Source organism: Petaurus breviceps, unplaced genomic scaffold (genome assembly GCF_028583685.1).
Source record: "Petaurus breviceps papuanus isolate PSGF00001 unplaced genomic scaffold, PetGlider_PUasm1.0 90654, whole genome shotgun sequence".
Classification (NCBI taxonomy): domain Eukaryota; kingdom Metazoa; phylum Chordata; class Mammalia; order Diprotodontia; family Petauridae; genus Petaurus; species Petaurus breviceps.
The window spans coordinates 914361-932708 of record NW_027187301.1 but is presented as its reverse complement, the minus strand read 5'-3'; the positions used below and the strand labels follow the sequence as shown (position 1 = coordinate 932708).

At 39.6% G+C, this 18348-nt stretch overlaps 1 protein-coding gene across 6 annotated transcripts in view; it reads left to right on the top strand.

Annotated features, from left to right (window-relative positions):
* The window catches only part of HSPBAP1 (HSPB1 associated protein 1), a 46203-nt gene extending 41240 nt beyond the window's left edge, over positions 1-4963 (top strand). For all 6 annotated transcript variants that reach the window (XM_069064935.1, XM_069064929.1, XM_069064930.1 and 3 more), the window contains 2 exons: positions 4132-4242; positions 4373-4963. In XM_069064935.1, coding sequence (XP_068921036.1) covers positions 4132-4242; positions 4373-4930 — 669 coding nt within the window. In that variant the 3' untranslated portion in view covers positions 4931-4963. The remainder of the gene's footprint in view (positions 1-4131; positions 4243-4372) is intronic.
* The last annotated feature ends 13385 nt before the right edge of the window (positions 4964-18348 follow it).

Genomic DNA, 18348 nt, shown 5'->3' with positions numbered 1-18348 from the left:
CCGTAGGGTTCTCTGTCACCATCCATTGAATCTCATCCAAATGCTCTTTACCATGTTTCCTTATCATAGTCCTAGACTTCCTAAAATGACTATATCTTTAAACTTTTATTAGCCCTTGTTAGCTATACTCCATCCCTAGCCCCTGTAATTCCTATGTTCACAGCCACGTCTCAGGACTTTGAATCTCGTTCTCAGACATTCTCTTAACAGCCAACTTTCCACTTTCCAAATCTACCTCTTCTTAATTCACCTGCTTTCATTCAGCAGCTGATCTTAGCTTTAATACTCCAGATGATACTTGGATGGTACTGGGCCATGCTCTTTTATTCATTCCCAGTTATCTGCTCTTGTTTTCCATCTTCCTTTCTGTTTCGTGAGTTCCTTTTGCATCTATACCGGTCTTTCAGACAAATGCCATTTTTCCACAATTACTTCTTGGAATACATAGTTTGATTCTCCTCTCTGGAAAAAGCTTGATGCTTATTAAGTAACTCTTAATATTAATTGGTTCATCTTCCCTTCCTTCTCTATCTCATTTTCTTCTGTGTTCCAGGGGAGAATTTTCTTTTGTCTCTTTACATCCTTTTCCTTCATTTTTTCCTTTGAAGACTCTTCTCTCTCTTACCCCCCCACCCCCTTTTCTGTAAATATTAACCTTGGAATCATCATTGATTCTTCACTCTCACTTCCCATATCTAGTCAGCTGCAAGGTCTTGTCACTTCAGCCTCCACAAATCTCTCAGATCATTGGTGCTTTCTCCATGCTAGACTCTACCCTTGTCACCTCCTTACTAGACTATTACAATAAGCTTCTAATTGATGATCTTACCTCTACTCTTTTCTTCCAGTGATCCATCCATCACACTGCTGCCAAAATGGTACTTCCATAGCCCACATCTGACTATGTCAGTTCTCTTGCTCAGAAAATCCTTCTGGTTCTCTGATGCCTCGAAAATAAAATACAAATCCCTCTGACATTTAAGCTCTTCACAATCTGGTTATGGCCTATCTTTCTATATTGATTTCACATTCCTCTCCTTCACACCCTCAATATCCTGGCAAATTGACCTACCTGCTGTTCTCCAGGCACAGCCTGCCCCTTTGGCGGAATCCTCTCCTTCCTCACTCCTGCCTCTTGGAATCCCTGACTTCCTTCAGGGCACAGCCCAAGGACTACCTGCTTCACAAGGCTTTTTCTGATACCCCCACACTTCTAAGTGCCCCCCAATCCCTTTCTGCTTTGTATTATTTTTGTATTTCCTAAGTTGTGTGTATGTTACCTTTCCCCAAATTGTGAGGGCTTTAAGGACAGAGATAGTTTCATTTTGTGTTTTATCCCCCAATACCTAGTATAATACTTGTCGTTAGTGGACGTGTGTGTGTGTGTGTGTGTGTGTGTGTGTGTGTGTGTGTGTGTGTGTGTGTGTGTGTGTGTGTGTTAAGTGTCTGAGCCCAGATCCAAACCCAGGTCTTCCTGACTCCAGGGCTAGTGCATCAGATTGAATTTCAAGGTACATCTCAATAACCTGGATAGTAAAAATGCATTCTTTCAGACCCTTTATTTTCTCTTTTTAGACAGAGGATCTGGGTAGTACAAGGTACTTGGCAGAACATAAACATAAAATGTAGCCTGCAGGTTGCTGCAGAATTCCCTTTTTTTTTTCTCTACTTGCTTGAAGCCACAATATACATTTTTGTCTTTTTTTTGTAGCTCTCTTGGTCAAACGTTAGGCTAACGGCTGTGGCAAATAATGTATAAGGTACAGATTTTATGAGATGTTCACATCTCATTTTATTTTGCCACAGATCTTTAGATATCTCCCTGTTTCCCTGCATGACAGGTTCTCTGTCCCTGTTTAGGGGATAAGGCGTAGTGATTTCATAGAGAAAAGAAGACAAGACAGACTACACAGGACACGTGGACACAAAAATACAAGCACATGACAAAATACAGTTATCTAATGAGATATTCTAACCTCATTTCACCTTACTTTCTCTTCCTAGATAGTCACCTTTATTTCCTTGGACTTTTAGGCTCTATATCCTTTCTGGGGAAATGAAAGCATAATTTACTTAGCAGACAGAAACAGACAAATCTCAAAGACATAAGGTGGTGTCCAATTATCTGAGGTCTCTCCATATCATTTCACTTCAACATTGATCTTACTTCCCTGGCGTCTAGGTTCTTTGTAATTGTTAGAGGAAAAAAGTCTTTTTAATGTTAAGGTGTAAAACCTTGTAACTTTCAGTCCAGTTGAATAATCAGTTTTATTTTTAGAATCTCCTTTGCTGTATATATGTTATCTAAACTTTTTGAAATGTACTCCTAAAGTCTAGAGTTTGTGCACTGTATTCTCTTTCTAACCATTAAAAAGAAGATAAAATTGACCCTTTCTCTTGTCTTCCTGTTCACATCACCAACCACTTCTTTCTTTTCAAGAATTAATTACAAAGTGGAAGTTCTCATTGTTGCCTTCTCTACCTTCTTTTATGTTACATTAGCAAGAAGGTATATTGTTTCTATTAGGGAGAAACCAGATCGGACCTGTCTCAGGCCATGCTGAAGTTGAAAATCTTCTTAGTACAGAGAAGCCTTCCTACCCAGGGATTAAGAAAAGACTTCGGGAAGGCCCAGCAGTGTCAGAGTTGTTATGTCAAAAAAACAGAGTTAGTTCTTGGGATTATGGAGTACTACTGAGTGAAGGCCCAAAGGTGGGAGGCAATTTTTGGATGAGAGCCCAAGCTAAGTGCCAGGATCAAAATGTAGTCTAAGGTTCAAGTGAAAGTGTTTCACATTTGTCCAGAAAGAAAGATCCAGAACCTAGAACTAGATACAAAATATACTTTAAAGTGACACCCAAGTTTTGCATATGCATTCACTGGCAAGATGGAACAGCTGTTAATGAATACAGAAAGTCTAATGATGAGGAAGTTTCGTTGGGAAAGCTTCCTAGAAGCCTGCAATGTATTAGGTGATTGCAAAGAGGTGAAATAGGAACGAATGTCTGTTGATTGCATGTTCTTGATTCTTTCTTAGTTATATTTAGTTGAAGTGATAAGATCATGCAGTATCTTTTCCCATCTCTATTTTAGATGTGTAGTATCTGCATATTTAACGTTTTTTTATATTTAAAATAAGTGTTATTTTTTCATAGCCATTTCAAGATAGATACCCCATTACCACCAAATGAACTTTCCCATGGAACAAAGAAAACAAAAGCAATACCAACCTTCACAGTGACTTTTTGATAGTGTAGACAACATTTTCACTTGTAGTCCCCACATCTCTACCAAAAGAAGAGATGCCTCTTTAACATTTCTCCAGGACCAAGATTGGCCATAATCAGCATTTTGTTATGTTCTTGGGGGGCAAGAGGGGAGGGAAGAGAGAGATGATTTTAAAACATCAGAGCGTACTTTGAATATCTAGTATTTGTATAGTGCTTTTAAAGTTTGTGAAGTGTTTTATGAATAGCTCTAGGAGGTAGGTGTTATTGTTATTTCCTCTTACAGTCGAGGAAACTGAGGCAGAGTTTGTTAAGTGACTTGCCCAGAGTCACATAAATTTCTGAGGCCATTTTGAACTCAGATCTCCTGACTCCAGGTCCAGTGTCCTGTCCACTGAGATACCCACTAGCTGCCTCTTCTAGATGAAGTGTGGATGAAGTAAGGACTGCCCTTCTCATCCCAAGCTGTCTTCAGTATTGTAGGCAAAAGTTTATGAAAGGCTACCATTCACTTCCTTTATTCCTCCTAAATACTTAAGGAAGACCTTGCCAGATTTTATTGTAGAGATGTGTACTCTCATACTTGTTGTGTCTTAGAAACTTTTAAAGTTCTAAATGTATCAAAATGAAAAAAGTTTGAAAACATCTGAAATGAGTTGGATTAAACAAAAATGTTCTAGGTTAGTTTGTATATAGATGCTTCTGCGAGGAATATACTACCTAGATACATAGAAAGTGTGTGTCTGCTTCTCAAGGATTGGCCAATGTGTTCTTAAAACATCATGTGTCATTGGCAAGAAACCAGTAGAACTTCAAGGAAGATAGACATATTTTCTCCAGAATTAGCCGTGGGTCACAATACCATCACTGAAGTAGCTTGTCTTTTTTTCCACCTTATCCATAGGAGGAGGATCATTATGTTCGGATAGAAGAGGCCATCACCCGAATGCTAGTGTGTGCCTTGAAAGCTGCAGAAGATCCCACAAATACCAAAGCCTGGTTAAACCCTACAGAAGTAGGGAACCTCTTATTTTTATTGTATCAATTGATAATTTATTGGGAAGATAGCTTCAGATGAAGCTATTCATTTTGTAGGAAACTTGAAGACAAACTTACATTAAAAAAGAATCTTTCCTTTTCCTTAGGTAGAAGGAACATGTCATGAAATCAATTGTCAGTATATAAATGGAGCCATTTCTGCCTATTTGGAACACAGTAAAGTAGGAGAAACATTAACACCCACAGAGTTTGAAATAAATGGTGAGCACAGAGTGGAGGCGCCCTTGAAAAAGAGGAAATTGGATGTACACACCAGAACAAAGGAGAAAAAATCACCTCATCATAACTTAGCTACGGGCACAGCAGAGCCTGAGGAGAAGATTCCCTTTGGCCTGGATCTTATTCCTGTATTACCCAGTCTTCAAGATGAATCTTCAGAAAGAGGAATAGCTGAGACTGATATTAAAGACATTGTCACAGAAAGTGGGGAACACATGGGGAAATTAAATTGTGCAGAAGAGCAACCAGTGATGAATAAAGCCGAGATCCCACTTGCAGATAGCATTGTTTCTGACAGCCCCATGTGCCCTTCTCAACCATTCATCTCTACAGATGACTTGTTAGATTGTTTGGTGAATCCAAAAGTAATCCGTCTAGTAGCACAACTTTTGTTACAGAAAAGAACTTGTAACTTTGAAGTATAATTTTTTTGGAAATTAAATGATGCTACATTAAAAGGTACTTTTCCTTTCTTAAAATCTATTTTTTAAAGTAACTTACTGTTTGCTTTTGCCTTAGTTTGTCATTTCAGACCATTTCAAGTGTTTGGAAGGGTGAATTATAAGTCAGTGTTAGAATTAGCAAATGCAGTATGCTACAGTATTTCCAAAGAGATAGGTGATGATCCAGAATTAGTAGTGAGACTGGCATTTTTCTCTGTGTTGATTGCTGTTTCTTCCCATGGCATTCAGGGTGCTGTGTTAAAATCTGTGCCTCTTCTTAATGAAGTGGGTAATATAGAATTGGTAAGAAAAGACAGGCAAAGACAATGATAGTCCCAGAATAAATGTACTTCAGAGCTTAATCCCACAGAACCATAGAATTTTAGATTTGGAAGCAACCAAACACATGTTTTCTTAGGTTAAAGAACCTGACACATTAAGAAGTTAGGTAATGTAGTGGCTAGGTGGCACAGTGAATAGAGCACCAGCCCTGGAGTCAGGAGGACCTGAATTCAAATTTGGCCTCAGACACTTGACACACTAGCCGTGTGACCTTGGGCAAGTCACTTATCCCAGTTGCCCTCCAAAAAGCAAAACAAACAAAAAAAAAAGTTAGGTGATGTACTTAAGTCCATGTGGCTGATAAATGATTGAATTTGTGGCAGAGTTCCAGCCTCCTCATCCAGTGTTCCATGCTGAAACTATGACATCTGCTTAGGATTGACTTGGCACCTCAGTCACACTCTCCCTGATGTTAAAAGGGGAAAAAAACTTCACCCCACCAATTGTGATAGTAATAGGAATTTGAAGATCTTCCCTGCCCCTGAATAGGCCTAGGTGAATTTGAGGCCCTTTCCTGATTTCAAAATATGCTCTATATAGGCTGAATATGCTCACATGGAGCCTGTGGTGGGAGGCGTGTTTTTCAGGAAGGCACAACTTTTGTTACTTTGTAGTCAAGTGGGTTGCAAGGGTTGTGATGTTCTCTGATCCTGGAGAAGGCTATATATACCTCTGAGGCAAGGTTTTTCTTTGGGGCTCACTTTGGGAACAGTTGTGTGATTTGGCTAGATGAGACTCTTGAGGCCCCTGGCTTTGAAAACCCAAATGTTGGTGCTTCTCAGTGGTAACTAAGTATAGATGTAATGATCAGACAGCTAGAAGCCCTGTCTTTGGAATAGTGTTATTTTCCTTGTCTGTATTTTTATCTACTTGTAACTTCTGTTTGTATTCTCCAAAGTTCAGGGTGCTGACTTTTTTCCCTGAACTAGGTAAATGATATATATGTTTGATTGATTAAAGTAAAATTGTTAACCCTTTTTGAATTGCTTTCCTTTAAAAGAAAAGCACATCAAAGGACCTGTTCTAACAGCCATCCTGGGTATGCTAGGGTGCTTGCTACTACACAGATACATAAGCTTTTGCTGAATCTGTACCAATGACTCATACCCAGAAAACAAGCATAGCGAAGGAATAGCTTTCATGCCTGTCTCAGCCCAAGGACCTGAAGCAACCTTGCCAGAGAGTATGATCAGAAATTCAACTCCACTGGGGAGTGGTCCCTCATCTCTGCCTTATAAAAGTGAAAAGAAACCACCCTTTGCTCCAGAACCCTCTCAAGATCTATTTGATTTGAAAAGCTACTCCCTCACTAATCCCAATCTCTGTTCATTTTTGTAATCCTTTTGCCCCTCCCCACTTCACTCAGACCTCCTTCTGGCTGCTGTGACCCAGCAGTTACACAGAAGTTAGGAAAAGCAGCTTACTGATAATTAGAGCAACTCAGCAACAGAATGGAGCAGGATGGAATGGATGACCTCATGAGAGCATCAAGTCCAGTGACAAAAGAATGTCAGAAAACCCTAGAGGGGCCTTCATTGCAAATAGGTGCAAGATGGGACCAGATAGCTAAGTATGGTGGCTTTATGACTGTTAACACACATTTCTTACCACATTTAGGTTATATACATATATGTGGAATAAGGAAATAACCATGTCATATGTCATTCATGTATTATAATTTGATGCTAGGCTCTCAAGCAGCTATGCCCAATCCTGATTTAGGAACATCTCTGGATAATCCTGATTATCCAAGGGCTGTCATATTTTAAAAAGAGAATATGTTTGGGAAAAATAAAATGTGTAGTAAATTGGGGAAAGTGCTGAATGGGGAGTTTGAAGGGCATGGGTTTGGATCCCACTTTAGCTGATTACTATCTGTACAACCTTGGGCAAGTCACTCTCAGGACCTCAGCCTCCTCAAATGGAGTCGAAAACAAATCTCCATTAAAATATCTCACTGATTTAGGTTAAAAACTCTAAAAAGCATGGCATGTAAAGTCCCTTTAATATAATCAAGATATTTATCTAAATCAAATAGCTAATATTATTTGTAATGGAGAAACTGGATTTTTTTTTGTTTCCATATGAAACTACAAATTTCCAGTTTTTAGCATGACTTTTTAAAAAATATAAATCCCAAACACTGCTTTTAAAATAGCCGTTGCCTGGGGCAGCAAGGTAACACAGCTAGTAAGAGCACCAGCCCCAGTGTCGGGATGACCTGGGGATCGAATGCGGGCTTGGACACAGCACCCACCCAGAAACTCCTGGCCGTGTAACCTTGAGCAAGTTACTTAACCCTGATTGCTTAGGGGTGGCCAGGTGGCTCAGCAAGTCAGAGTACCGGCTCCAGTATCAGGATGACCTGGGGATCAAATCTGGGCTCAGATACTCAGCACCATACCCAGAAATAAGTGGCCGTGTAAGCTTGAGCAAGTTACTTAACCCTGATTGCTTAAAAAAATAAAATAGCTATTGCCTGTACTTTCTTCCTGCCTTTGAAATTTCAAAAGTATTACAGTGGTACTGATTTCTGACATTGCTCCCTGTCCCTAATACAAGACCCTCTCCCAAATTTAAAACCAAGAGAAAGGAGAAAAAACCCTTACAATAAATAAGCCTAATCAAGTGAAATATCCACACAGTGACCATATCCAAAAACATATTGTCTCCAACGTGCTTCATCATAGGTATTTTGGAGATATGGTTTGGTCATTGCGTTCATTAGATTTTGCAAATCTTTTGAGCATTGTTTTTCTTGACAACGCTGTTGCCTTGTGCAAATTGTTCTAGTTTTGGTCACATCAGTTCTAACTACCCAGGAATCTCTGAAATAGTCTCTCTTTTTGTCATTTCTTATATAATTATTTCATTACATTTATATCAAAAGATACTTTTGTGTACCTTTGTAATATACATTACATTAAAAAACCACAGCTTGGGGAGTCAAGATGGTGGAGTATAAATAGGACTTCCGCAGGGCTCCCACTCCTCCCTCCTCCAATTCATGTAAAAAATGACTTCTAAACAAACTTTGGAGCTACAGAACACAAAATGACAGAGAGAAGCTAACCTGCTAGGACAGGCTGGCAGGAAGGGACCAGCACAGTGCTGTGGGAGCCGAACCCAGCCCTGTGCCAGCCGGAGGTTTTAGCCTCAGGGTGGCCACAACCGGCTGGAGGGACTTCAGATCACCAACAGCTATGGCGGTTTACAGAATTATCAACCCATAGATGCTAAGGACTTTGGGACCTGGGAGTTTGGTCTGGCCTTTGCCCTTGGGGTGAAAAGCAGCTGAGGCATGGTGGCCATGCAGCCACTCCCACGTGGCTGCTCCAGAGCTCTGGGCCTGCAGATTGTAGGGGGACCAAGCGTCCAGTCTGAGGGGTAATTGCTCTTGCTTTAACCTACTTGGATCTGTATCACTGTCTGGGGTGGAGGCCCTGGGGTGCATGACCAGTGTGCCAGAGTGTGTGGAGGCTTTGGAGAGGGCAGCCAACTAATAGCTCCAGCAGCTGAGAAAAACCCCAGCAATTGGGACAAAGCTCCCCCTCTGGTAGTAGAGTTCTACTGTGGCAAAAAGCTCAAAAGTCAAATAATCAAGTGGCAACATGAGCAAGCAAGGCAAGCACAGCCATCCGACTTTGGATTCATTTTTGGAGGACAAAAAGGATAGGGACATGGAACAGGAGGAAGACAGCAAAGTCAGAACTCCCGCACCAAAAGCTTCCAAGAAAAATATGAATTGGTTACAAGCCATAGAGGAGCTTAAGAAGGATTTTGAAAACCAAGTAAGAGAAGTGGAGGAAACATTGGGAAGAGAAATGAGAATGATGCAAGAAAAGTATGAAATGAGAGTCAACAGCCTGACTGAGGAAAATAACACCTTAAAAAATAGACTAACTCAATGGCAAAAGAGGCTCAAAAAGATAATGAAGAGAAGAATGCCTTTAAAAAGCTGAATTTGCCAGATGGAAAAAGAATCTCAAAAGCTCACTGAGGAGAATAATTTCTTCAGAATTAGATTGGAGCAAATGGAAGCTAGTGACTTTATGAGAAATCAAGATACTATTAAGCAGATCCAAACAAATGAAAAAAAATAGAAGGCAATGTGAAATATCTCATTGGAAAAACCACTGACCTGGAAAATAGATCCAGGAGAGATAATTTAAAAATTATTGGACTACCTGAAAGCCATGATCAAAAAAAGAACCTAGAAATCATCCTTCAAGAAATTCTCAAGGAAAATTGCCTTGATGTTTTAGAACCAGAGGACAAAATAGAGGTTGAAAGAATCCACTGCTCACCCCCTGAAAAAGGTCCCAAAAAGAAAACTCCTAGGAATATTATAGCCAGGTTCCAGAGTTCCCAGATCAAGGAGAAAATATAACAAGAATCCAGGAAGAAACAATTTGAATACCGTGGAACCATAATCAGGACAACACAGGATCTGGCAGGGTCTACACTGAAGGATCAAAGGGCTTGGAATAGGATATTCCAGAGGTCAAAGGAGCTGGGATTAAAACCAAGAATCACCTACCCAGCAAAACTGAGTATCATGTTTCAGGGGAAAATATGGTCATTCAGTGGAATAGAGGACTTTCAAGCATTCTTGATGAAAAAAACAGAGTTGAATAGAAAATTTGACATTCAGATACAAGAAGCAAGAGAAGCATGAGAAGGGGAAGTTCTGAGCATGAAGGAGCGGAGGTGTCCAGTCTGTGGCCAGTTTCAAAATTAAGAATGAGCTTTCCTGTCATCCAACTGAAGGCATTTGCTCTTTACAAATATTATTTTCCTCAGTCAGGCTGTTGACTCTCATTTCATAATTTTCTTGCATTGTTCCCATTTCTCTTCCCAATTTTTCCTCCACTTCTCTTATCTGCTTCTTAAGGTCCTCTATGGCCTGTAACCAACTCGTATTTTCCTTTGAAGCTTTTGGTGCAGGAGTTCTGACTTCAATGTCTTCCTCCTGTTGCATGCTTTGCTCCTTTTTGTCCCCAAAGTAGGAGTGTAATGTTGGAATCTTCTGTCTGCTTTGTTTCCTTTGCCTGCTCATTTTGTCACTCAATTACTTGACTTTTGGGCTTTTTGCCACAGTAGGACTCTGCCACCAGACAGAGGAGCTTTCATCCCAAACGCTGGGGTTTTCTCAGCTGCCAGAGATATTAGATGGGTGCCCTCTCTGAGGTCTCCACATGCTCTGACAAGCTGGACACACACACCAGGACCTCCACCCTAGACTGCAATCCAGATCCAAGCAGGTTAAAGCAATAGCGATTGCCCTTCAGACTGGTGCTTGGTCCCCCTACACTCTGCAGGTCAGGAGCTGAAGCTGCCATATGGCGCTGGCTAGCTGTGCTGGCATCTCAGCGGCTTCTCACCCCAGGGGTAAAAGCCATGCATTCCCACTCACTAGTCCCAAAGTCCAGACCGCACTGACTTCTCATTTTGTCCTTCGCATCTATGTGTTGATAAATGTGGAACCGGCCATTGCTGCTGCTGGTCTGGAGTCCCTCAGGCCAGGCGGCTGGTCAGGCCCTCCCTGGAGCTAAAGCCTTGGCGTGGGGCTGGGCTCAGCTCCCAGAGCGCTGTGCTGGATTCCTGCCGGCCTGCCGGGCTGTCCTCAGTGGGAGGTTAGCTTCTCTGTTTCATTTTGTGGGTTCTGCAGCTCCAAAGTTTGTTTACAGTCCCCTTTTTACATAGATTGGGGAAGGTGGAAGCCAGAGCCACTGGAAGGTTGTGCTTCTACTCTGCCATCTTGGCTCCGCTGGGTATGCAGATTTTTGTAGCCCTTTGGGCATAGTTCCAAATGTTCTCCAAAATAATTGGATCAGTTCACAACTCCACCAACAAAACATTAGTGTTCCAATTTTCCCACATCCTCTCCAGAATTTATCATTTTCCTGTTTTGTCATGTTAGCCAATCTGATGGATGTGATGTGGTACCTAAGAGTTGTTTTGATTTACATTTCTCTAATTGCTAGTGATTTAGAACATTTTTATGTGATTATAAATCATTCTAATTTCTTCCTCTGAAAAAATGTTCTTATCCTTTGCCCATTTATCAATTGGGGAATGAGTTGTGTTCTTATAAATTTGACTCAGTTGTCTCTATATTTTAGAAATAAGGCCTTTATCAGAGACACTGGTTGGAAAAACTTCTTTTCCCAGTTTTCAGCTTTCCTTCCTAATTTTGGTTGCCTTGGTGTTGTTTGTACAAAACCTTTTCAATTTAATGTAGTCAAAATTATCCATTTTGCATTTCATAATATGTATCTTGTTTGGGTTTTTTTTGTAGTGCATTCATATTGGTTAATTTGCAGACCAGCTGTCTACTTCTGAATATGATTTAAAAGGAATGGCATTCTGAAGGACAATATTGATTCCATCCTTCAATTTTCAATTTAACTTTTTAATGACTAAAATCTATATACAGAATTAAAACCAAAATTTAGGAATTATTAAACATTAAAAATCACTTCAGCTCTGTAAAACAAACAAAATGTGAAATGTGAGCAATCTTCTTTGGTGTTTTATTGATTCACATATTACAATAGCATTTTACAAAGGTCTTTCCAGACAAAGCTCTGTGATGGAGAAATGGCCTCAGAGAGAGATCAGTGACTTGTCTGAAGTGATCAAATTCAGTTGTCATTTTTTAGTCTTATCCCACTCTCTGTGACCCCATTCAGAGTTTTCTTGGCAAAGACACTATGGAGAGGTTTGCCATATTCTTCAGTTCATTTTACAGATGAAGAAACTGAGGCAAACATGGTAAAGTGACTTTCCCAGCATCACACAGCTAATAAGTGTCTGAGGCTGGATTAGAAATCTGGAATGAGTCTTCCTGATTCCAGGCCTGGCATCCTATCTTTTTTGCCATTTACCTACCCCTATAACTACAACAAAGTAAATTGTTAATTTAAGTTAAATAGCAACTACACAACAATTAAAAATCCATGTCCAGCATTAAAAGAACAAGAATGTCCTCAAAGAAGAAATATATAAAGACCGTCCCTTCCCATCTCACTTCTTTACAGAGATTTGGGTCTATAGATATAGTATATTATTTTCAGACTTTTGTATGGCATTGGTTGGTTTTGCTGATTTTTTTCTCTCCAAAAACATTGTTATATGAGATTGCTCTCTGAGAAGGAATGCTGGAAAAAATATGCTGGTAGTATAAAACACAATAAAAATTTATTTTTAATATAAATCCATCCCCAAGTTCATTTGCATAACTCTTCATTGATGAAGATTATTCAATGTCCCATGTTTTTGTGAGGGGCAGAGTTGGCAAGAACTTGGGAGAGAAGGTAAATATTCTTAAGAGAGGAGACATGGGCTACTGGACTTGGTTCAGGTCTCTGAAGAAAGAGAGTGATTAGGCTGAAGTCCAATGTAGAGGAGCCAGCACTCTTGATCACGTTCATATCCCCAGATTGCTACACTAGAGACTTTGGAGAATTTTTCCTTAGATAGACCTGAGATTCTCTTGATTGAGCTGAGTTGTCTTGCTCTCAGAGGGAGCATATTCTTTTTTTCTAATTCTGATCTCTGATTTGCTATTGAGTTGGAGAAATGGGTTTATCTGCTATGTATATTCATTGTGCAACTAGCATTTGGTAGGAAGGGAGTCAAACCTTGGTGATAGATATTGGAGTCTGACTTGGGACACTCCTCATCAAAAAATAGCAATCTGCTCACCTTGACCCTAAAAAATATTTCCCTTTGATTAACAATATTTAGGTGGTACAGGGGATAGAGTACCAGCACTGGATTTTGGCGGACTTGAATTCAAAAGTGCCTCAGAGCTATGTGACCCTGGGCAACTCACTTAACCCTGTTTGACTTAGTTTCTTCATCTGTAAAATGAGCTTTAAAAGGAAATGGGCAGTATCTTTGTCAAGAAACTCCCAAATGGGATCATGAAAAGTGAGACATGACTGAAATGACTCAACAACAACACTGAAATCTGAATGGAGCTTACCTGCTTAGAATAATTCAGAAGATAGAGACAAAAAAGCTTAGCACCTAGTTAGCAAGAACAATTAAAACAGGAAAGCTATCAGATAGCTACTATATCCCAAATAAGCTCCTACCCAATGACTCCCAGTCTGTTCCATCCCCTAGCTGTAGCATCTGCAGTAGAGTGTACCAAGGTCTCAAATATCTCAAGCTCCTTCTTACCTCTTCCCACCTAAATTTGACTTACTCTTTGCCCTAGCACATTCTGAATTACTTGACCTGGAAGAGGCCAGAATTTTTCTTTGTGATTCCAAGTAATGGTACTCCAGAAATAGTTGTGTAGCACAACAAAATATGAGAAATCGACTGTAGGAAGGCAGTCCAGGATTGCTCAAAAGAGGTCATAATTCTCAAATACCCCAGTGTAGATATAGAATCCTCATTAGGATAAAAGTCCAAAGCTGTCAGGCCAGCTCTGGAAGCACTTTATAATCTCAACCCATCCCACCCCCAACCTACCTAACCACTATCAGCACCAATTGTTCTCCCTGTACCTTTGATAATGCTATTCCTCCTCTTTCTAAAGTTCCTCTTTCTAAAGCTTTCTAAAACTTGCCTTTTAGCTTCAGTTTGAGCCCAGCTGAAATCCTGCCTTTCTCTTGAAACCTAGTAAGACCACTGTAGCACTCATCAATCTCCCCTTTTCTGAATTCCTTTAAAAAACTTTTTTTTATTATTTTTTTCAATTTTTATCATTTATTTTTCCTCCCCCACATTGAACAATTAAAAAAAAACACAATGACACAATGAAAGGACAACAAAAAAAAAAGATGAAAACTTTTACAACAAATAAGTATAGTCAAGCAAAATAAAATTTCATATTGACCTATAAGGTCTGGAATTCCCCTGGTTGGGGAACCCTGCACCTCTCCCATAACCATGGGGTGTTCTTTTTGATACCAAAAGAAGAAGCCAAGGATCTCCAGATTGATTATAGGTAGTAGATTAATCGATCATTATAATTACTTACATACAAGGGCAATCTGGGGTGACTGCCAGGCAGTTCAATGGATCTCCACAAAAAAGAACCCCCTAAACCCTGTGGTATTTATAGAAAACAAATAATGGGGGGAGGAGCTAGAGAGTGCATATCTACTGAGTGGTGAATATTTTTAGCTTTCTGCTTTAGTTAGATTGGGGGTTAAGCCAATGTTATACCCAAACATAAGTTTGTGCATTGGTCATGTGTGGAGAGCCCTGCTGTGTCCCACAGCAGGGCTGAGAAAGAATCACTTACCATTTAAGAGGGTGCATAAAAAGAGATGGGACTACCAGAACTGAGGAAAATAGCCAATTTTATTACCCTGTGTACAGACTTTCATAGGAGGCTTCCTAATTGTTTTCCCCTGAGGACATTACTCACTTCTTTGTTCCCAGTCCGAGGGTGTAAACCACACTTATCTCCAGGACATAATCCTCACACCTGTGTGTTTGAGCTCCTTCCTGGGGGATGGGGAGCCAATCCAGGCCTGGTAGCAGGCTCTTCAGCTGAGAGGGCTTATTCAGCCATCAGGGTGAGAGTTCCATTGGCCTGTGTTCCTCTATAGTCAGGTGCTGGGTCACATATGTGTCATGATATTCTTGTTTTGGCTTTCATAGATCATAGTGATGGCGTTCTTGGATCCCACGCTTAGGACCATATTTCTCCCCAGTTCAAAGACCCTATCTCTGGCAATAACTCATGAGTGGGCCCAATGAGGCAAACTGCCTCTCCCTATTACAAAAACAAGTTGACCTCTAGAATTTCTCTTGTATGCACAGGACTATTTTGTATAAACTATAGATATCAACTCCTGAGGCTATCTTGTTATAGATATAGCAGACCAAAAACACACCCCTTTGACACCCCCACCCCCACCCCAGGGTTTACAGTAGTGAATGATGCCTGTGCCTAAGCAGAAACTGTATTAACCATTTAATTAGCATACTTAGCATACCATTCACTGAATTTTTACTATGTATGCTTTAGCATCATTCCCATAAAGTTACAGGTTCCCTAAGGACCCTCACCTGCTATATAGCATTACAATAAACTTGCCACTTGACTGAAAGACTGCTTGTTATTCTTTCCAGATGACTCTGCCCTGTACCTTGATAGTTTTGGGGTTCCTATACCCTTAAACTGCATTGATAGTACCTAAGTTTTGCCTCAGTTACTAAAGTATGATTCAGTATCTGTTATGATTTCTTTTTAAATATTATTTATTTATTTACTTTTAGTTTTCAACATTCACTTCCATAAGCTTTTGAGTTTTTAATTTTCTCCCATTCCCTTCCCTCCTCCCTCCCCAAGATTGCAAGCAATCTGATATAGGCTGTACATAAATATTCATTTTAAACATATTTATATTAGTCATGTTGTAAAGAAGAATTAGAAGCAATGGGAGGAACCATGAGAGAAGAAAAAGAACAACAGCAATAACAGAAAAGAGAGCAAATATTATGCTTCGATCTGCATTCAGACACCATAGTTCTATCTCTAGACGTAGACATTTTCCATCATGAGACTTTGGGAGTTATCCAAGTTATGATTTCTAACAGGTCACCATGTTCGGCATTCCACCTTTCACAGAGTTTAAGTTTTTATGATTTTTCACCTAAAACTGTATTTTATGGCTTTTCCTCACCAAAAGTGTATGTTTCATTCTTTGTTTTAAGTGCATCTCTTGCCTGCTAGCCACAAGTCAAGATGAAAGAACCTTTCCTTGGGTACTTAGTTCTGATTGACAGAATCATGATTTACTGTGACCTAGGAGTGGGAGAACTTTGTACTTTGTACATGGTATTCCTTAAGGATGATTGAGTTATGGATGATTGGAAGCTAGTCTCCAATCAAGAAGAAAGAAGACTTCTTGACTGATGAGATTAAGACAGTGTGACCTAGGGGTGGGAGATCTTTGTAATTTGTTTCCTGAATGATATCTTTTGTTTAAAACTATGTGGTCACTTTCATAATGAATTGTTATGTTATATTATTGTGAATACTGTACTTTGGTTTCTGTGAATGTTTTGCTTTAGTTTACTGCTGAATAAATAGAGAGTTCACTACACTATGTGATCAGAACCTTAAAGCTATTCACAGCAGCAGTCCTCTGGAAAGCTGCTTGTGCTTGGCTTAACAAAGATTTACATGTACTTAGGAAATATTTTATGAACTAAATAAAAATATATTTTAAAAAAGTGAAGACTAGCTCTAGAATAAGAAAACCTGGGTACAAATCCTTTGATGCTTTTTATCTGGGCAACCTTATCCTTTCTGAGTGCCAAGTTCCTCATCTATAAAAATAAAGAGGTTGGAACTTTCCTACTCAACAAACTCCTGTGATTTCCTAGTGACTCTAGGATTAAATATTATTTCACTTTTATTTCAGACTTTTAAAATGTCTACTTTTGTGTATTTCATAATATACATAAAATTAGTACAGTAGTATGCTTATATAATTCATAAATAAGTAAATATACATATTGGGGTGCATTTTCAAAAAGCTTTTACTGATAGAAGTGTGAGATCAAGCAAGTCTAGAGACTGTTGGACTAGAAAGCAGCACTGATGATTGGAAGCATCTGGAAGGATTGATTGGGTATAATCAGTTAGTGCTCTCAACTTATGCTAAAACAGTAATGAGGTAAGCTGCATTTGTGAATTGTTTTCACTCTATATCAGCTGTCCCCTAAAATTCCTTCACATTGCTCTTAAGTTCAATTAGCCATGTAAGGGAGTAGAGGGAACTAAGCAAGTGGTTCATTCTGGGAATTGAATGAAAGTTACTAACTCCATCATGTGCTTCAATTCTGAAGTAAGTTCAGTCCCCTTTATATTTGTTTCTTTCTTTTTAAAAAACTTTTTGGAGGGGGGAAGGCAGGGCAATTGGGGCTAAGTGACTTGCCTAAGGTCACAAGGCTAGTTAAGTGTCTGAGGCTTCATTTGAACTCAGGTCCTCCTGACTACAGGGCTGGTGCTCTATTCACTGGCCCTCCTAGCCACCTAGCCACCCCTCTCTTTCTATTTCTATTCAATTATGTGTTTATTCCAACATCTGTCTTGTGAGAAAACTTTGTTCAATTATGGGAATTGGGAGAATACCTTATATTGTTGTTTGAACCTAGCTTTGCATGACTAGGAAGCTGGACTACCTCTCCCTGCTGTTTAGAGACCTTAACTTAGGACCCAGGTTATGCTAACCAAAAGATTGATGCAAGTATCACAATTGTTTATCTGAAGCAACCCATATGTCTTGTCTGAAAACTGGCCCCATACTAATTAACCAACTATTCTTTCCATGTTCCTTTGATTATATACAGACTTTTGGGGGAAATGGGACACCTCTTTTTCTGATTTCAGGGAATAATACCTGTTTGCTCTCACCCTCTCAAGCTTGAACAGTCCCTAATCTTTCCTTCAATTAGAAATTAGATTAGCTAATGGTGTGTTGTTTCCTTTTAATTTAATGGCCTTATTTGATTTTTTATAATTCGTAAAAGTCTATTTCCCCCTGTTTTTGAGGTCCAGTCCTAAACTGAGGAAGGGACCTGGTCCTGATTTGTTGGGCAATTGTCATGCATTGCTTAATGAATCAATATTCCCAGAAGCTCAAACTCTTATTTTCTTAGTCATTTCATCTTTTACCCACCACACACACCTTTGAAAAGGCATTTTTTTCTGGATTCTAGTAGATGGAATGGCAGAAAGCAAAATCACCAGAGAAGAGGAAATGGAGAAATACGATGATTCCTGGGTGGGACCTTTGATGAGAAATCTTCCCTGTTTATCATTGAATTGATGGCAGCAAAAAGTTTAACTTGAGATCATTGACAGGATGGAATAAACCAGGCCCTTTTGGGGGCCACCACTGAGCTGAGGTGGGGCTTATCTCTTGATTATACTTTCTGAAACAACAAATGAGACACTTGACAAAGGTTATTCCTTTGGCAAAACCTTGTTATTGTTGTCTTTAAAGGGATATTTTATAGGTGTCATTGATATGAAGTTCAATTATGAGAATGCTTTCCATAATAAAGTTTACTTG